We start from the raw sequence: 21,906 nt of genomic DNA on the forward strand, positions 1-21,906 counted from the left end.
TCTATCCAGATAATTATATATACCATCTCTAAGAATAGTTTCCATTAATTTACCCACCACTGACACCAAACTTACAGGCCGATAATTTCTACAAGATCTTTTGTCAGGATCTTTGGGAGGTATTGTCCCATGTCTTTCAGGTCTCTACTGTAGGTGGTCCATGATCCAGCTCAATACAGCAATGTAGAAAGAATGACTGCTCTATAAACCAAAAGTTTGGTTTGGACCTTCAAAGCCTCTGTTTCTTAATCTTGCATAGGCTTCACTAGCACTGCTCAGACAATGGTTGAACTCTGAGTTGATGCCTGCTTTTGAGGATGTGATGCTATTGGGTGTGCTGATAGTGAAGTTCTGAACTCAAACTATACAAAGTTCAAAGTTCTAAATTCAAAGCAAATTTATTATAAAAGTATAAATATCGTGAATACCTAGAAAAAGCTACTGACACAATAAAGGAAGCCCTGAATGCCACCAGAGGTGGAGGATCTTCATTGCTGCCCTACACGTCAGTATGAAATGGTAGTAAATAAGCAGTCACAGTAAATTCAAAGAAACTTAATAGAGCCAATGAAAGACCACACACAAGATAGACAAATAACCAATGCGCAAAGGTAATAAATTGTGCAAATATAAAACTTAAAAATACAAAATAATAATAAATAAATAAATAAATAAACAATATATATCGTGAACATGAGGTGAAGAGTCCTTGAAGGTGAGTCCACAGGTTGTGAGAGCAGTTCAGTGTTGGGGAGAGTGAAGTTGAGTGAAGTTATTCCTTCTGGTTCAAGAGCCTAATGGTTGAGAGATAATAAATGTTCTTGAACATGGTGTTGTGGGCCTTGAGGCTCTGCACCACCTTCCTGATGGTAGCAGCAAGGAGTGAGCATGGCATCGATGGTAGGGTCCTTGATGATGAATGTCCTGTGATAGCACTCCACGTAGACGTGCTCGATTGTGGGGAGGGCTTTAGCCGTGAAGGACAGGCTGTATCCATTATATTATATAGGGCATTGGTGTTTCCATACCAGGCTGTAATGTAACCAGTCAATAAACTCTCCACTGCACATCTATAGAAATTTGTCAGCATTTCAGATGACACGCCAAATCTTCACACACTTTTAATTAGAGGTACTGCTGTGCATTCTTTGTAATGATATTTATGTACCAGAACCAGGACAGATCCTCTGAAATGATAACACCGAGGAATTTAAAGTTGCTAATCCTTTCCATCTCTGATCAGGACTGGCTCATGGACCTCTGGTTTTTTCCTCTTGTTGTCAATAATCAGCTTCTTTGCCTTGCTGACATTGAGTGAGAGGTCATTGTTGTGGCACCACTCAGCCAGATTTTCAATCTCCCTCCTATATGCAGATTTTTAAAAATCTCTTTTAGTTTGGCCAACAATAGTGATGACAGCAAACTTGAATATGACATTGGAAACAGTCACAAAATGCTGGAAGAACTCAGCAGGTTAGGCAGCATCTGTGGAAAAGAGTACAGCCGATGTTTCGGGTGAGATTATAAATCCTGCCGAAGGGTCTTGGCCTGAAACATCAACCGTACTCTTTCTCTGAGATGCAGCCTAGTCTGCTGATTCCTTCAGCATTGTGTGTGTGTTGATTGGATTTCCAGCATCTGCAGATCTCCTCTTGTTTGTGATGGCATTGGGGAAGTTCTCAGCCTCACAGTCATAAGTATAAAGTGAGCACGGGCGGTGGTTCTAAGCACACAACCTTGTGGTGAACATGTGCTGATGGTGATTATGGAGGAGATATTGCTGCCAATCCAAACTGACTGGGGTCTGCACATGAGGAAATTGAGGATCGAATTGCACAAGGAAGTATTGAGGCCTAGGTCGTGGAGTTTATTAATTAGATTTGAGAAGATAATAGTATTGAATACCGAGCTGTAATCAATAAAGAGCATCCTGATGAATGCATCTACACTGTCCATATGTTTCAGGGTTGAGTGAAGAGCCAATGAAATAAAATCTGCTGTCGACCTATAGTGATGGTAGGCAATTTGGAGTGGATCCAGGCAAGAGTTGTTAATGTTTCATCACCAAACCCTGAGGCAGGTTATCATGTTCTCTTATAATTGAAGCCTGCTTGAAGCAGATAGGTATCTCAGACTGTCGAAGCAAGAGGTTAAAATATCAGTGAACAGTCAAGTCAGTTGATCAGCACAGTTCTTTAGTACTCTGCAGGGTGCTTTCCATGGGTTACCTTCCTGAAGGATGCTCTCACGTCAGCCTCAGAGACTGAAATCACAGGGCTGTCGGGGCTGTGGGAGGTTGTGAAGTTGCCTCCATGTTTTAACAGTCAAATCAGGCATAAAAGGCATTAAGCTCATCTGGAAGCAGAACCTTTTGTCACCTATGTCCCTCTTTCACTTTGTAGAAGATGATAGCATTCAAGCCGTGCCACAGCTGTCGAGTGATTCAGGTTTGGTCCTGAGTTACCACTTCGCATGTGAGATGGCGTTCCGGAGCTCGTATCTGGACCTCTTGTACTTTACTGGGTCACCAGGCCTGTATGCCATTGACCTGGCCCTCAGTAAATTGCTAACTTGTTGGTTCACCCAGGGCTTCTGGTTAGGGATTGAATGATTTTGCGGGGGCACACTCACCTGTGACTGTTTTACAAAGTCTGTGGCAACCATGGGGTATTCATTCAGATCCTCTGAGTGCTTGAACACGGCTCAGTCCACTGACTTGAAGCAATCACACAGCTACTCCCCTGCCTCCCACAACCACCTCTTTGTTGTCCTTTCCCTTGGAGTCTTGCTGTTTAGCCTCGGCCTGTATGCAGGTAAAAGGAAGACAGCCAGATTTATTTATTTATTGAGGTACAGCACAGTGCAGGCCCTTCCAGCCCTTCAAGCTGCGCTGCCCAGCATACTCCCGATTTAATTCTAGCCTAATCACAGGACAATTTACAATGACCAATTAATCTACCAACTGGTACATCTTTGGACTGTGAGAGAGAACCAGAGCACCTGGAGGAAACCCACATGATCACAGGGAGAACAGGCAGTGATGAGAATTGAACCCGTGTCACCCATACTGTAAAGAATTGTGCTAACCACTATGCTGCTGTGTTGCTTTATATGATATACCCTCACAAGTACCTCATTATACTGTAACTATCAATCTTCAAAGACTAGTTCTTTTTTCTGTTTACACTACATGGTGAGCTAGCTGCCAATGCCTCCTATTTGAGTGGTGGGACCCCCCCTCCCCATCAATAAAGAGATACTTTCAGCTAACAAAAGTTATTTAAATGAAGTTCATTTATTTTCAATATTACATGCTTAAATTCCAACAGCATTCTTAAAACACATTTAAAACTGACAAAGTATTTCTATCTTATAAAAGACCTCCAAATTACAAACCGTTTCTATAACAGAAAGGATTTCAAAAAACAATGTATAATTTCTATGAGCTGAAAAGACCTACAGTATCCATGATACACAGACAAACCAGTCGTCCGTCACAGAAATCGAAGGCAGAGAGATGGATTCTAATTCATCCTATTCTTCTCTCAAGCTTCTTGATGTTCATAATAATCCCGAATGTCTCCCTAAATTTATACTGCCTTTTTGTCACGTGGCTGACTTCACACACGTGTGCTATTTTTTCAGATACTTTTCAACACAAGTGGTCTCAAAGCTTCTGGAGACTGAGTTTCCAGGTACCCACAATTAATTCCGTGAGACTACGGTAACTCCATGTGTATACAAATATTCCAACTTATTAATAGATCAGCTATTGCTATTTTAAGTGATATTATCCATTCGCTCTGCAAATTTCCTTGAACTAAACAACACAACCAATGTTGTCTGTTTTGAAACAAGCATAAATAACATACCCATTGTCTTACACTGCACCTCTTCAGCAGTTAGACCAGGAGCTTTAAGACAAATCTGCTATATGGACAGTACTTCTATTTGCAAAGATATTTGTTTAACCGCAAACTGTTTATTGCTCACCAGTTACATTAAGAACTGAAGACTGGCTCCCATTTATGACCAGAACCTAAGCAAAGACTATTAGTGGGAAGTTCTTCAGAAACCTCCCTGATCTTCAGAAGTTTTTAGCCACTATGTTTAGAAGCCTGAGCCTGGTTTAAAAAAACATGCCCCCTGGCCCAAAGACTGAATATCCATCCAAGGAGAGAATGTTGCCAAGGCAGGGAAAGCGATTTACATTTTCGAGGGTGATTTATCCTACCCTTAAGGAAGGTTGGATAAATGACTTCTTGAGTAGTGACTGGTATAGGACCTATAATTATTTTATGTTCAAGTCGAAAGCAAAGCCATTCAGGATGCATAGGAGGTTGTCTTCTGAGTGCGCTGTAGCAGTGTTGCCATCCACATACTGAATACATGGGTAGGAAAAGGTTTAGAGTGGTATGGACGAATGGGATGAGGGTAGGTAAGACATCTTGGTTACTATGGTTGATCTGACCTAAGAAGGTTGTTCCCATGGTGTATATCTTAACTCCATGTAAGAACATATTGAGGGGCGCACTGGGGGAGGGTGAGAGCATGGTTGACTGCTCGCCACTGCATTCCTAATGACCAGTGCTATTTATTGTCCTTGTGTTAAAATGTTTTTGTGGGATTATGGTGAGATGTTCAAGTTAATTTATTGATAATTTTTAGCTTGGGTTATTCACAAGTGTGTTTGTGGGTTCCCCTGACTGTAACTGAGGTGAGTAATAATCACCTCCCCCATCTGTATGTTCTCTCCCTAGATCACAGCTCCCAGTCTGTTTTTGTGTTTATCATAATGAAACCTGTTGTTGAGTTTAAATAGTTTACTCGTCTGTCATCACAGACTGAATGCTCGCAACAATGTAATTGATTGTAGCAAGTTCAACAAGACGCTCTTCAATAGATAAAAATGACTCCAATTGTTGAAGGTTGTACATTCTTTAGAATTTGGAAGAATAAGAATGATACAACAAAAACAAATCTCACTGTAAGGAGACTTAAAGAATAACAGTGTAAGAGTTAGATATTTGCCTTGCTGGGAAGTCTAGAGCCACCAATTACAATCTCAAAGTTCAAATCATATTTATTATCAAAGTACGTAGATGACACTATATACTACTATTCGCAGGCTTTCATGGTACAGTTATAGAGACTTAGAACACAGCAACACAGAAGCAGGCTCTTTGGCCCATCCAGTCCATGCTGAACTAACAATCCGCCTAGTCCCATCAACCTGTGCCCAGACCATATTTTAGGAAATGTAAAAGAGTCTTGAACCAAATTCAGAGCAGTTGAGATGATTACTTTAATAATAAACTGCAAAATAACAAGCCGCAAAACAAGAGGGAATAGGTACTAAATATAACGGATAGCAAAGTACCTGAAATCTAGGAGCAACTGGTTGAGGTTGGATGGTTTAATGGGAGAAAAAGGGAAGTGGATATGAGCTAGGTTTATATAGGCTGCAGGTGATGGGTTGGAAATGAATGGCAGGTGACTCCTTTCAGTTGGGTTGAGACAGGAAAGTGCCAGCCCCTGCAGGCCTGACACTGTAGCCCTCCATGCCCCTCTCATCCATGCACCCGTCCAAATTTCTCTTAAATGTTGAAATTGAACCAGCATCCACTATTTGTGCTACAAGCTCATTTCATGCTCTCATCACACTCAGAGTGAAATGTTCCCATTAATGTTCCCCTTTCTCTTCACCTTTCACCCTTAACTCATGACCTCTAGTTCTACTCTCACTCATCCTCAGTAGACAATGCCTCCTACATTTACCCTATTATATCCCTCATCATTGTTTATATCTGTATCAAGTCTCCCCTCATTCTCCTACAATCTAGGAAATTAGGTCCAAACCTATTCAACCTTTCCTTATAACTCAGGTCCTTAAGTCCTAGCAACATCCTTATAAATTTTTTCTGCACTCTTTCAATCTAATTGATACATTTCCTGTAGGTAGGTGACTAGACCAAGATTTAAACTAATGTAGCAGGGGGATGGGAACAAGTGCAGAGAGACAGAGGGGTGTAAAATGAGGGTAGAAGCAAAAAGTAGTAATGTGAAAAGTAAAAATGGCAGGCAGGCAAATCCAGGGCAAAAATCAAAAAGGGACACTTTTCAACATAATTGTATAAGGGCTAAGAGTGTTGTAAAAACAAGCCTGAAGGCTTTGTTTGTCAATTCGAGGAGTATTCATAACAAGGTGGATGAATTGAACGTGAAGTTAGTTATTAATGAATATGATATAGTTGGGATCACAGAGACATGGCTCCAGGGTGACCAAGGATGGGAGCTCAACATCCAGGGATATTCAATATTCAGGAGGGATAGACAGGAAAAAAAAGGAAGTGGGGTAACATTGCTGGTTAGAGAGGAAATTAACGCAATAGAAAGGAAGGGCATTAGCCTGGAGGATGTGGAATCGATATGGGTAGAGCTGCATAACACTAAGGGACAGAAAACGCTGGTGGGAGTTGTGTACAGGCCACCTAACAGTAGTAGTGAGGTTGGGGATGGCATTAAACAGGAAATTAGGAATGCGTGCAATAAAGGAACAGTAGTTATAATGGGTGACTTCAATCTACATATAGATTGGGTGAAGCAAATTGGTAAGGGTGCTGAGGAAGAGGATTTCTTGGAACGTATGCGGGATGGTTTTCTGAACCAGCATGTCGAGGACCCAACTAGAGAGCAGGCCATTCTAGACTGGGTATTGAGCAATGAGGAAGGGTTAGTTAGCAATCTTGTCGTGTGAGGCCCCTTGGGTAAGAGTGACCATAATATGGTGGAATTCTTCATTAAGATGGAGAGTGACATAGTTAATTCAGAAACAAAGGTTCTGAACTTAAAGAAGGGTAACTTTGAAGGTATGAGACGTGAATTAGCTAAGATAGATTGGCAAATGATACTTAAAGGGTTGATGGTGGATATGCAATGGCAAGCATTTAAAGATCGCATGGATGAACTACAACAATTGTTCATCCCAGTTTGGCAAAAGAATAAACCAGGGAAGGTAGTGCACCCGTGGCTGACAAGAGAAATTAGGGATAGTATCAAGTCCAAAGAAGAAACATACAAATTAGCCAGAAAAAGTGGCACACCTGAGGACTGGGAGAAATTCAGAGTCCAGCAGATGAGGACAAAGGGCTTAATTAGGAAAGAGAAAAAGGATTATGAGAGAAAGCTGGCAGGGAACATAAAAACTGACTGTAAAAGCTTTTATAGATATGTGAAAAGAAAAAGATTGGTTAAGACAAATGTAGGTCCCTTACAGTCAGAAACAGGTGAATTGATCATAGGGAACAAAGACATGGCAGACCAATTGAATAACTACTTTGGTTTTGTCATCACTAAGGAGGACATAAATAATCTTCCGGAAATAGTAGGGGACCGAGGATCTAGTGAGATGGAGGAACTGAGGGAAATACATGTTAGTAGGGAAGTGGTGGTAGGTAAATTGAAGGGATTAAAGGCAGATAAATCCCTAGGGCCAGATGGTCTGCATCCCAGAGTGCTTAAGGAAGTAGCCCAAGAAATAGTGGATGCATTAGTGATAATTTTTCAAAACTCCTTAGATTCTGGATTAGTTCCTGAGGATTGGAGGGTGGCTAATGTAACCCCACTTTTTAAAAAAGGAGGGAGAGAAAAACCGAGGAATTATAGACCGGTTAGCCTGACATCGGTGGTGGGGAAAATGCTAGAGTCAGTTAAAAAAGATGTGATAACAGAACATTCGGAAAGTGGTGAAGTGGAATTCTCTGCCACAGGAAACAGTTGAGGCCAGTTCATTGGCTATATTTAAGAGGATGTTAGATATGGCCCTTGTGGCTAAAGGGATCGGAGGTATGGAGAGAAAGCAGGTACAGGGTTCTGAGTTGGATGATCAGCCATGATCATACTGAATGATGGTGCAGTCTCTAGGGGCCGAATGGCCTACTCCTGCACCTATTTTCTATGTTTCTATGTAGAACTGCACACAATACTCCATAATAGGCCTCAGCAATGTCTTACAAAATTTCAGCATAACATCACAACTCCTGCACTCAACACTTTGATTTATGAAGGCCAAAGAAATACAATTGAATCAATGAAAAACTCAGCAAAAAAGATTGGTTATTTTGGACAAAGATAATGAGAAATTTATTTTTAAAAAGTAAATATTTTTTTCAAAGCTGTAATTTTTTAGAATTTGGTGTTTTTGAGGCATCTGGAAGCCAAGTAGCATGCTCAGGTCAGATGTCTATAGATTTTGGATCCTTAAGGAAATAAGGAATGAGGGTGCTGTGGGAAGGAGATGAACTTATTGAATGTCAGTACGTGAAAATCAGATGATTGTAGATGTTGGAGATCAGAAATGAAAATAGAACAACCTGGAAAATCTCTGCATTTGCTAATAATAACTTATTTTCTCTTACTAAGTTATGTTGAATGGTTGTGGATCCAAAATGTTAACTATTCCTCTCTCCAGAGATCCTACCTGACCCCTGAATGTTTCCAGCATATTTTGTTTTTAATGAATGAATGCCAGTTTGGGAATGAAGGAGTGAAAGGCCTGTATGTGCTATTTAATTTTTCTATGTACAACATCCATATCTGAATTTGTGCTGAAAAGCAAAAGGTTAACTTCTACACTTTTAGAAATATCATTTGCTGCCTTTATGAACCAGGCATTTAGACATGTCCCAGAGGTAATCATTTTTGACAGATGGTGCTGTCGTTTAGATTTGTGTTAAATTAGTTCATGTCTTAAGTAGCTTCTGGGGAAAACATTCATAACACCAATTTCAGGAAAATATATTTATTTAAAAAACACATTCACACAAGGTAAATACAGATTTGTGGAAAAATGTTCCCCTGCAGTACATGATTCTAATGTTTGTTAATAAGTGATATATTCATGAACCAATATATATTTATGATTGAATCACTTATGGCCAGGATATAGCAGGGAAATGTTGACAAAGTTACGAACAATACTCTGTGTAACTGATCACAACTTTTGGATTTCTGCATTGGCCCAAGGAGAGGCAGAAGTCCCAAAGATGTGGCCAACAGCTTTGCTCCAACACTGCACCCTTTATGCAGTTTGGCACAGGGATGGGGACCTGGACAAAATGAGGGCATGGTATAAACGTGATGAAAGATCCTACACTCAGTCAAACGAGATGCAAATGGTCTTTCCCACTCAGTCATAATGAATGGGAGCAGGAGTGTGTTATGTGCTTCTTATCAACTTCTGGATATGCCCAGAATTTTTTAAAAAAACATATCCTTTCTAAATCTTTCCAGTTATCTTGTATTGTCATACTATGAAATGTAGATTCTTCATGGATCTAATAATCCTTTTGAAGCATTTACATTTCTTTTGAAGTATTTTGGTGTGAGAAGATTCTTGCTTTTTGAAGTGAAAAGATATTTGTAAAGATAAGCTTTATTTGTCATATGTATATCAAAACATCGAAACATACAGTGAAATGCTGTGGTTGTGTCAAAGACCAACACAGTCCAAGGACTGTACTGGGGGCAGCCTGCAAGTTTTGCCAACATAGTATGGGCACATCTCACTAACCCTAACCATACATCTTTGGAATGTGGGAAGAAACTGAAACATCCAGAGGAAATCTATGCCATCACAGGAGAATATACTAACCCCTCACAGGCAGCAGTGAGAGTTGAACCTCAATCGTACAGCCAGCACTGTTAAGCATTGTGCTACTGTTGGCCTTTCACCTGATTTTGCTCCTTTATTAACATATATGAAAGATTCTAAATAATTACTTCTAATTAAGTAATGCTCTCTGCTTTATGATTCTAAGTTGGGGGATCATAGCTTGAATGGGTTATACAAGTTTCATCTATTCATGGGTGGGACTGATTTTATTGCAGGCTTCACAACTTGTATTTCAATTTCCACTGGGTGTTCCTTTCCACCCTGCCTGCAGCTACTGCTATAGATGGAGAAATTGCCACACTGGAACTAATTCAGGAACATCCACATACTGTGTAATGAAATAAACCTCCTTCTGATGGAAACTCAAGTTTCAATCATTAGAGGGTATTGGAGTCATATAAACTCATGAGGGGCAGGGACAGGGTGAATGCAAGCAATCTTTTCCCAGGATGGGGAAACCAAGAACTAGAGGGCATAGGTTTAAGGAGAGAAAGGAAACATTTAATACCAATCTGAGAGGCAACATTTTCACCCAGAGGGTGGTCTACTTATGGAACGACCTTTTTGTTGAGATGGTACAATAACAACATTTGGACAGGTACATGCATAAGAAATGTTCAGGTATACGGATCAATGTGGGAAAATGGGACTAGCTTAGAAGGGCATTTCATTTGTCCTAGAAGAGTTGGGCCAAAGCACCAGTTTTTCTGCTGTATGACTGTATAATGAGCAGCACACATGAACCACTAGAAAATGAAAAGCAATACACACAAAAACACCAGAGAAACTGAGTGGGTCTGACAGCATCTATGGAAAAGAGTAAACAGTCAACGTTTTGGGCCAAGACCCTTCATCAGAACAGGTCTTACTAGAAAATGAGTTGCTCCACTAGAAAATTCAAATACGTCATGTACTTTCTGAATAATAATTGAAAATTGCTTTGTTCTGTACTCATACTGTGATATAATGAATGTAACCCTCAGTTCGGCTAGCGGCTTAATCTAGGGGAAGCAGCCCCTGGCCCAGCCAAACTTAAGAAATCTCATTTGAGCGCATGCTATGCGATGTGTCCCCTGTTACAAATCAGTACCATGAAATGACAAACAATACACAAGATGCGATTAAACGATTGAGCTTTATAATTCTTAATTTGACTATATGGTTAGTAAAGAAACAAAAGAAAAAGAAAAGAGCCCATTCTCACGAAACAGTCTAATGCGCAAATATTGGAGCTCTCAGTTTCTCCATTTGTTCCCATCAACCTCCTCCAAGTATAGCTGACCCTCGGACCCTCGCTCCTCAGTTCACTCCATCCGGTGGTCTACCAACACTCTCCATTCACGTCCTCTCTCTTCATCTCTCCCCGACAAAAGACCATGAATTCCCTTCTCCCAGACCCACGAGAGTGAACAACATCCCTGCATCGGCTAACATACATTCCAAAGGCCCCTCTAGTCATAACCCAAACATTGCACGCTACAGAGAAATGATTACCTTAGAAGTGGAACATTACACAGCGGCCATTACATTAGCAGCGAAATCTTACAGCACGTTACACTCTTCCCCCACCAAATTTAGTCATGTCCTCATGACGTGGAGATAATTTGCCAACCCTTTCTGCAAAACACGAATTCCAATCCAGGTGTAAAAGGCAGTGACATAGTTCCCAAAATGATAGGGGTCACACTCTGTTCCCTGGTGCATAGGTTAGCCTATCTGGTGGTCTCCTAATTCTCTGAGACCACTGCCCCCCTTCACCTAACTCTTTAGATTCAGCCATTACTGGGGATACTTCCAGTCTACCCGGCGAGGCCTCCCGCAACCTATCACTTGTGTCCACCGGCAACTCAGGCCCCTCTGTCCCGTAGCCAAGCCTTGCTTCATCCCCTGCTGGGTCTTGCTGAAACCCAGGCTATCCACAGATAGCTCCCCCCACTTCATCTGACTCAGTGGGAGAAGGGCTTGGTCCTCGACTTCTCGACTCCAAGCATGCCCAGTAACCCATCGATGAGCCTGCTCTCGAATTCCCGTCCCTGATCACTATGTATCCACCTAGGAAGGCCATAATAAATGAAATACTTCTCCCATAACACTTTGGGCACCCTGGACACCTTCTGGTCCTTGGTAGGAAAAGCCTGTGCATATCTGATGTCGTGGTCTGTGATGATTAAGACATATGCCGTGTTGCTGACATTGGGTTCTATTGACAGGAAATCCAAACACACCAGGTCCAGGGGCCCCGCACTCTGCAAGCGGGACAAGGGAGCTGCCGCATAGGCAGTTGTATGCATCCAATGCATGTCCTGCAGTACTCTTTGACCTCTGACTTCATTTGGGGCCAGTAAAACTGGTCTCTGAGCAATCCAGAAGTCTTTTCAACCCCCAAATGTCCAGAATCATCACGATTTATGACTCTGACCACTGGGTGGTCTTCTTAAATATTCATTTTAGCCATACTGAAGTTCATATCTATGGGTCAGGCTGTCCACTATCAGGAAGTTGCTCTCTTGGTGTAGAGACCTAACAGTGTTCACTTTGTAGCATGTTAAAAATACCAGGAAGACTTGACCCACTGCAGAAATAGCTAGCAGCAGACAGTAAGCAGTTAATGGCAAAATACTTTGGTTGTACCTGTTTCAGTCTCCAGTGCTGAGAAAGAAAGAAAAAAAAAATTCAAGTAAATTACGGCTGTCAAAATTGAAAAACACCACTTTGCAGGTTGAGTACAGAGCCCTGACACTAATATATTGTTTTTCAAGCCTTACTTTATTCACTCAGTCAAAACTCCACTCTATCAATCAAAGAGTAGTACAATATAGAAACGTGGCCTTTGACCCATCATATCCATGCCAACATTTCTGCCCATCAATGCTAATCCCACTTGTCCATACTTGGACTGTGTCCTTCCATATCTCACCCATTTAAGTGTTTCTCCTTATGTCTTTCAAAAATGGATACTGTACCAGACTCTAATAGATGTTTAATAGATGTCCTCTCTCAGCTGTTCCAGCAGCAGTGGTCTTGGAATTTTGCACTTCTCTGCCAAAGAATTCCTATTGTTGATATAAACTTGGTTTTACCTGCTTACTGTAGCTTTAAGGCTTTTCCTGTGTTGAGTTGGTACACATGGTAGAATCAGATTTACTGTTGCTCACTTAGTTGACATAAAATTTGTTCTTTTGCAGCAGCAGTGCAGTGCAGACAAAAAGTTACTGTAAATTACAAACTTAAATCAATAGTGAAAGATAAAGGAATATTGAATATTGTGGACCATTCATAAATGGAAAGGGAAGAAGGTGTTTCTGAAGCTCAAAGAATGGGGATTCAAGCTCCTGTGCCTCAACCTTGATGGCAGTAACAAGAAAAGGCATCTCCTGAATGGTGAGGATAGTTAGTGATGGATGCTATCTTCTTTAGGATTTCCTCTTTATGATATTCTATATGGTGGGGCGTATTCTGCTCGTGATGGAGGTGCCTGAGTCAATAGCCCTCTGCAGCCTCTTGTGATCCTGTGCATTAAAACATTCATACCAGGCTGTAATACAACTAGGCAGAGTACTTACTGTAGATACATAGAAACTATGTAACTATGGACTGATTATTATTTTTTCTACAAAACTACCATTACTTCCCCACCAATCATGCTCAGCATGAAAGCTGTCATATCAGGCAATTTGCATAAAGTCAGTTGTAGTGACACTATTTACAATCCAGCTGGAAAGGAAGGTGAGCAGCTCAAATATTGTTTGTGCAACTGGAGCACAAACAATTCACCCACCCATCCTGTACTGTTGCCCCTGCACCCCCTCCCCCTCCACTTCTAGTCCCCTGCAAAAGAACTCATCAAGCTGGACTGGAGAACACCATCCTTAGCACCAAGAGATTGTCTGAACAGCAGATTAAATGCAGGCTACTCAATGAATTTCTTGCACCTTGATAATCCTCAGCAGTTAATGATTTAAGAAGCTCAACTGATTTTAAACGAAGTCTACTTTTAAGCAGCTGTTTGTACCTCATTATACTCTCAGCGATAATAAGTATTGTAGAGGGATTTACTATTTGCAGTCTCTCGGTGCTCTATGTAAGGAGATTTTTAAAAATGTACTGGTTACTTTTAATCTTTGATTTCACTTTTAACCAGATGCAATGGGCAGATCATAACAGCATCAATAAATCACACATATTTTATTTATTTCCTTCTGATTTTAATGATCTATTTATCAAACACAAATCAGGATTGAGTTTTCACATCTTTCACAGCTCCATTCCTTTGTACTTGTCAATGTCCTTCTATTGAATTGTATTCTCATTGTGTTGGAATACAGTCAGAAGGATCAGAGATCAGAGACAGAGGAGATGCTGGAATCTGGAGCAACAGACACTCTCCTGGAGGAACTTGAACCGTTGAGAAGCATTTGTGTGAGCAAACAAATTGTTGACATTTCAGGTCAAAACTTCACACATATAGACATTAGTTTGCACTTGCAAATCATTTAGCGGATCTTCGTCATATCTTTTCAAATATTTTATACAGCTATTCCTCCTCCACTCTCGTTTCCATTGTCAGTAGATTCTGACTGTGCTCCCTTGAAACCCTTGTTAAAAAACAGAGCAAGTGGAACTTGAAATCACCTATTTGTTTGTATGGGAAATTGGCAGGGAAGGCTCAGGGAGGAGATAGTGTGCATCTATTCTTGTTGCTTCTGGAGCCCTCCAGATGCTCATACTTTTTTATCTGCATTGATCAACAGATTAGGTGGAGGAATATACAGGCGCATGTTCAGATTTACTGTTACTCCGGTAATTTGGTGATATAGAACATCATGTGGTTGGAAGAAGTAAATTGGAAAAGAATTGATAGACAAGAATGGATAGACAAAACTGGAGTGGGTGGGGAACTATCAATGTAGAGAATTCATACATTTATGGAATGTTGCAACAGTTAATTTGAAAATTTAATGGGGTTGCTGCAAGGAATCTAGACTGCAGTGGATGGATAGTGAGGTAGAGCTGTGGAAAGCTCTGGTCAGACCACAGATGTAAATTATGCTCAGTTCTGGGCACAGACTTTAAAGATTCAAGATTATTTAATGTAATGTAGTGTAATGTAATTTAATGTAATTTCCTGTACACAAACAAAATAAAAACAAAATAGTTGTTACTCCGGATCTGATGCAGAACAAAAAAAAGCATGAAAGATGAAGGAACAAATAATACTGAAAAACACACAATACATATAAATACATCAAATAGCTTGTATACATGGATTGATTATTTGTCCATAAAATGACACTAGGCTGTACATAAGGTGTCTGACAGGAAATAAAAAAAGTGTTGAAGGAGTTAGTGGGTGGACGTGTTGATGACTAACACTGCCTAGTAACTGTTTTTTGAGTCTGCTGGTCCTCGTATGGACGCTACATAACCTCCTCCCTGATGGGAGTGGGACAACCAGTATGTGTGGGATCCTTCATGATGTTATTGGCCCTTTTCAGGCACCTTTCTGTATACTTGTCCTTGATGGTGCATGGGCTGGTGCCAGTGATGAGTTGGGCAGTTTTGATTAGTTGGAGAGTTGTTGAGCTTTCCTGTCTGCCACAGTACTGTTTCTGTACCAAGCAATGACACAGCTTGTTAGTATGCTCTCTACTGCACATCTGTAGAATGATGCGCAAAGACAACTCTCTTCAGCCTCCTCAGTGGGTGAACTTCCTTGACCGAGTAGGAAGAGTTCTGGGACCATGAGAGCTTGTGTGTGATGTGCATTTCCAGCAGTTTCCACTGCTGAATAGGGGGAGGTGTGAGTGCCGCGAATTCTCCTGAAGTCGATAACCATCCCTTTTGTCTTGTTGACATTGAGGAAGGGAATATTTGTGTGGCACCAGGCCTTGAACTCTTCCAGCCATTCTCTGAAGGCAGCCTCGTCATCGTTGGTGTTGAGCTCCACCGTTATCATGGCATCAGCGAACTTGTCAATGTGATTACTCAGGTGTTTGGCCATGCAGCCATGTCTGAGCAGAGTGGACAGCAACTGGCTCAGCACACAGCCCTGGGGTGGGGGTAGTGCACCCATGGTGAGGGTGATGGGGAGGGAGGAGGGGTTGTGCATCCTGACTATCTGAGGTCTATTGGTTAGGAAGTCCAAAACCCAATTGCACAGTGGTGTGTTTAGGTTGAGGGGTAGGAGTTAGTTCACAAATATCTGAGGGGCATGGTGTTGAATGTCAAACTGAAATCTAAAAGCAGCATTCTGAAGTGTGCCCTTGTTTTCTAGTTGTGTCAGGGCCAGGTGAATGACAGATTCTATGTCATCTGTCATGGTGTAGTTCTGTCTGTCATCATATTGGTGAGTGCCCAGTGAGGCAGGAATGGAGTTTTAGATATGAGCAATTATCAGCCATCCAACGCACTCCATGATGATTGGTATCTGTGCCACTGGGCGGTGGTGATTTAGTTCTGAAAGGGTACAGTTCTTTGGTACAGGGGAAAGGGTGGCTGATTTGAAGCACGTGGGAACAGCAGACTGGATGAGTGAAGTGCTGAAGATATCTGTGAAGACATTAATGACCTCGTGTGCACACTCCCAGAGTACTTGGCCTGGTATGTTGTCTGGCCCAACCACCTTGTGGGGGTTGGATTCACTGTAGTTTTTCTTAAGCCTGCTGCTGTTACAGAAAATGGCTGCTCATTTGGGAGAGAAGTAGCTTTCAATGGCCTGTGTTGTGTTGGCATGTCTCAAAGTGTGCATAAAGGTTGTTTAGAGCATCAGGGAGAAGGTGTCACTGGTAACAGTCAGTGCTATTTTTCTGTGTGTAGTCAGTACCATCCTGAATGCACAGTCCCATACACTAGGGGTTGAAATCATACTGGTTTTCCCGAGTATTTTTTCTGTGGGCACTTCTTGTCCTCTTGATGCTCAAGATGAGGTTTCTCTAGGCTGATCAGAGAACTGTTCTGGCACTTGAAGGGAGCAACCCAGGCTTGTAGTAAGAAGTTCACCTTTGGGTTTGGCGAAGGCTTCTTGCTGGGCTGTGAAATGACCATTCTTAAGGTGCCATCATCATCTACACACTGACTGATGTAGATGATGACAGATGAGGCATATTCCTTGAGGTCTGTGTCTGTCCCTTTTGTGGCGGCCTCCCTGAGCATATCTCAATCGGGCCATTCGAAACAGTCCTGAAGCATAGAGGTTGCCTCCTGGTCCTCTTGACTGGTTTCTTCATTTTCAGCAGCAGTCAATGTGCTGGGATTAGCATGATGGAGATGTAATTAGAGAGGCCAAGATGAGGGTGTGAGATGGCTTTGTAAATAGCACATCGGTTTGTATAAACATGGACCACTCTGTTTGTTCCCCTAGTGGCCATGGTGACATGTTGGTGAGATTGTGTAAAATGGCATGCAGGTTAACATGATTGTAGTCTCCTGCTATTATGAAGAGACTGTCTGGATGCTTGTTTTATGGAGAGCTGATGATGCTGTGAAACTCTCCCAGTGTGTTCTTGGTGATCATGCTTGGAGGGATGTTGACTGCAGTGATGAACACAACAGTAAATTCCCTGAGCATGTTACGTGGCCAGCATTTAATTGTAATATTTCAATTTCCCCAGAACAGTGACTGCCAATTACAGATAAGAGCTTGATATTGGACTTGGAGAGGTTACAGGGTACAGCATACCAGCAGCAAAATTTTGCAATCAGCAGAGTGAAAGGGGGCTTGATTGGAATATGCAAAATTCAGACGGGTGTTGGTATAAAGAGGTTCGTTCATGACAGGTACTTGTTCAAGAATAAGTAAGCCCATACATAAAATGGAATAAATTATTTTTTCTCAGAAAATTGTGAGCCTTGAAAATCTATTCCTCAATACTTAGAAGTGGAGACTGAAAAACTTTTAGATACTCGAGGAGCAGAAAAGCAGAACTGATGTTACAAATAATCAGCAATAACCATCTTAAATGACACAAAGCTCGAGGGGGTGAGTGACCTACTTCTGATCCTAATTCATATCCATGTAAACCAAGAGAAATGGATGTGTAGAAAGCTCCTGTGTTCCATTGAGTTTGGAAGTTTAAAGAGTTATCTGAATGTTCAAAATTCAAAGTAAATTTATTATCAAAGTACTTATATGTCACCGTATACAATCCTGAGATTTATTTTCTTGCAGGCATTGTCAGTCAATACAAGAACCAGAATAGAATCAATGAAAGATTACACCAAACACAGCCGACAACAATGAATGTGCAAAAAAAAAGCAACAAACTGTACTTAACAGGAAATCACAGGCTGCAGATTGCAGCAAGAGTAATTCAGAAGTATATTTAGAAGTTTTGTAAGCAGCCTGCAACACGTCGCTATGATTCACTAATGCCATCTTGTTCTGGATGATTAAGTTCACCAAGAGGATGGGGGGGGGGGAGGGGGGGAATGGAGAAGACTTAATTGCTCTAACAGTGAGGAATTGTCCTAAAATCAGAGCAATAGTGTTTGCTGTATTTAGGAGATGTTCCTTCAAACCTAGGGAGTGAAAACCTGGATTACTTATGTCCAATATGATGCCAAGTCAATTGCAATCCTCCAGTATTCTCCCATCCCTATTGATGATGCAAAGATCATCACAAAAGGCTCAGCAATCTCCCTCACTTCCCAGAGTAGCCTGGGGTATATCTCATCTAGACCCGGTGACTTATCTAGCTTACTGTTTTTCAAAAGCTCCAGCACATCCTCTTTCTTGATGTCTGTATACTTAAGCATTTCAATCCACTGTAAGTCATCCCCACAATTGCCAAGTTCCTTTTCCCTGGTGAATACTGAAGCAAAGTATTCATTAAGTAGCTCCGCTACCTATTCCAACTCCATGCGCATTTCCACTATCACACTTAATTGGTCCTATTCTCATAGGGCTCATCCTCTTGCTCTTCACATACTTGTAGAATGCCTTGGGGTTTTCCTTAATCCTGCTCACCAAGGCCTTCCCATGGCTCCTTCTAGCTCTCCTAATTTCATTCTTAATCTCCTTCCTAGCAACTTGCACTTTTTTAGAGCTCTAACTACTTAGCTTCTTGAACCTTTTTTCTTAACTAGATTTTCTACTCCTTTGTATACCATGGTTCTTCTACCCTACCATCCTTTCCTTGTCTTAATGGAACATACCAATGCAGAATACCATACAAATGTTCCCTGAGAACATTTGCTCCCAATTAAATGTTTTCCCAAATTGTCTGCTCTTATCTCTGTCCAGCACCATGGTGAAGGAGACTGAGTTGTGATCACTACCTCCAAACTGCTCTCCCACTGAGAGATCTGACACTTGACCAGGTTCTTTTCCCAATACCAGATCAAGTACGGCCTCTTCTCTAGTTGGCTTATCTACATATTGCATCAAGAACATTCCTGAACACACTAACAAGCCCCTTACTCTAAGGAGATGCTAGCCATGCTGGTCAATATTAGGAAAGTTAAAATCTCCCATCACAACAACCCTATTATTATTGCACCATTCCAGAATCTGCCTTCTATCTGCTCCTTAATGTCCCTGTTACTATTGGGGGTGGGGGGAGGTGGGCGGAGGGAAGTCTATAAAAATCACCCAGTAGAATTATTGCCCGCTTCCTGTTTCTGACTTCCACCCAGACTGACTCCATAGGCAATCCGTCCATGAGTTCCTCCTTTTCTGCAGCTGAATCCTGATTAGCAATACCACACCCCCACCTCTTTTACCTCCCACCCTGTCCTTTTTGAAACAGCTAAAGCCCAGCACACTCAGTACCCATTCCTGCCCGAGACATCCAAGACTTTGTAATGGCCACAATATCATAGTTTCATGTATTGATCCACACTCTAAGTTCATTTGCCTTGTTTATGATTCTGCTTGCATTAAATTAAACACATCTCAAACCATCAGGCTGAGTGCACCTTTGCTCTATCATCTCCCTATACTTCCTCACAAACTCTCTACAAGCTGTCTCTACTTGTGTGCCAACCACCCCATCCTCTGCCTCTTCACTTCACTTCCCACCCTGCTGCAAATCTAGTTTAAACCTTCCCAGGTTAGCAAACCTCCCCCGCCAGGATATTGGTCCCCCACGGATTCAAGTGCAACCCATCTTACACCCATGTGTAGACTTGAGTCACTGTGGGCAAACAGATTTGCATAAATGGATTCACATATTTATAAATAAGATCCTATATATAGACTGAGGAAGTTCCCAAGATAAATGAAATAAATTAATTCATTCTTGAGAAGGAAAACTTTTAACCTGAATCTTATTAGATGGCTGCAGCGTTTTTGGTGTGATTTTGTTTTGTTTTACATTTAAAAGTAAATTGAGATTAAGTTTTTTTTGTTTGAAAATTACAAGTAAACTAGGGTTGAAGGACACATGCCGTGATATTACTTGCCAATTACTTAGTCATTTTATACACTGCTCCAGTGAATTGCTGGAATCAGGAATCCATAGAAGTTATGTCTCAATGTGTTCTATTTGGTTGAAAGCTGACACTTTTCCTCTTCTTTTAGAAGAGAATGTTTCAATGCTGTAAAAGAATGAATGATTAAAAGTGGAAGCTATCCACCACCAAACCCCTCTCCCACCTCCAAACACCACCCCACCATGGTTCAGACTGTTGTTAGCTTGTCCAGTTTGCAATCTCTTCCTAGGCAGATGTTTCATGCAACATTAATGTAAGTTGTTTTTACAAATGGAGGACTATAGCAATAATATAATCTCCAAATTATGGTGTCTTTATGTTGAGTACTGAAATAATACAAAGAAAAATATAAGAATGTGTACTTTCAAAATTTTGAAAAACATCATCAAAATGAGAATTAAATTAATTTTGAAAAATTGTTAACCTCATTGTACTCAATCTGTTGTGTCTTTACATTGAAAAGATTGAGGATAAGTGTTGAATTGATTTGGTGATTGCTTTGTTTTTGTCACAAGTACTGAGATATAGTGAAAAGCTTTTGCTTGCATTCCATCCTAGCAGGTCATTCCGTACAAAATGTATCAAGGCAGATAAAAAGAGGAAAATAATGTTGTAGAATCTGACTAAATTTTATGCACAATTTTATGTAAAATTCCACCCACCTGAATTGACTCTTTTAGCATTGTGAATGTAAATGTTATGTTTTTTTAAATGAAAATATTTGTCGGGTGACTTCAGTTGATAGTTAATTTGGGATGAACGTGTGATCCATTTCTGCTGCATTTCTGTCAGATAGATTAGATTTGAATCAAAGTTTCAACAATGGTGTTGAAGTGTTCTGTAGGTTTCTGTAAAAGCATCTCCTGTGTAATAGTGATTAATTAGTTTTATGTATAAATCTATTGACCTGCTATTAAAATGTCCAGTTACTTTGTGGCTTTGATATGTGCAATGTATTAAAAAGACAAATGAACATTTATGTTTCTACTCTTGGCACATGTTCCAGAAGGGGTGTATCAAGGCAAGCTGGATGTGTCAACGTTGCAGAGATAACTCATTAATTTATTTCACCATGAGCATCTGCCATGATGTAAAGTACATAAACATAGACTAGGAAATTGCCTTCAAAATGTTATAGTTTTAGAGAAAGCGTGTCAGTTTTTCAAAGCAGCTATAATAAATGAAAAATATCACTGTTTTCAAAATATCTATCAGTCTTTCATCCCAGTGAAAGCACATTTTTAATTCATCCATAATGCTAAATACAAGTTTTGCAAGTATTGAAGAAGGTCACTTCAATGAATGCATTGCATGCAGATTTAGTCATTAACTGATGAGTCATTCGTAACAAAACTGAATTAACTTCTTGTTTTTAGGTCTGTGGAGCAGGGAATTATTTTACAAATGCTGCTATAATCCAGGTGCATAAAGCAGGTAAGTGCATTTTCTACCAACTCTCTGCTACTACACCACATTTAAGTACCTTGCAATAACTTCTTACTTCAGTGGTTGGTAAGTTGATGGAGAAGATCCTGAGAGGCAGGATTGATGAACATTTGGAGAGGCATAATATGATTAGGAATAGTCAGCATGGCTTTGTCAAAGGCAGGTCATGCCTTATGAGCCAGATTGAATTTTTTGAGGATGTGACTAAACACATTGATGAAGGTAGAGCAGTAGATGTAGTGTATATAGATTTCAGGAAGGGATTTGATAAGGTACCCCACGCAAGGCTTATTGAGAAACTAAGAAGGCATGGGATCCAAGGGGACATTGCTTTGTGGATCTAGAATTGGTATGCC

General features: G+C 40.8%; 1 protein-coding gene across 2 annotated transcripts in view; it reads left to right on the forward strand.

Moving 5' to 3' along the window:
• The window catches only part of LOC140728714 (trans-2,3-enoyl-CoA reductase-like), a 184,134-nt gene that overhangs the window by 155,783 nt on the left and 6,445 nt on the right, over window positions 1-21,906 (forward strand). For both annotated transcript variants that reach the window (XM_073047675.1, XM_073047676.1), the window contains one exon: window positions 21,481-21,538. In XM_073047675.1, coding sequence (XP_072903776.1) covers window positions 21,481-21,538 — 58 coding nt within the window. The remainder of the gene's footprint in view (window positions 1-21,480; window positions 21,539-21,906) is intronic.

Source organism: Hemitrygon akajei, chromosome 6 (genome assembly GCF_048418815.1).
Source record: "Hemitrygon akajei chromosome 6, sHemAka1.3, whole genome shotgun sequence".
In the NCBI taxonomy this organism is placed as follows: Eukaryota; Metazoa; Chordata; class Chondrichthyes; order Myliobatiformes; family Dasyatidae; genus Hemitrygon; species Hemitrygon akajei.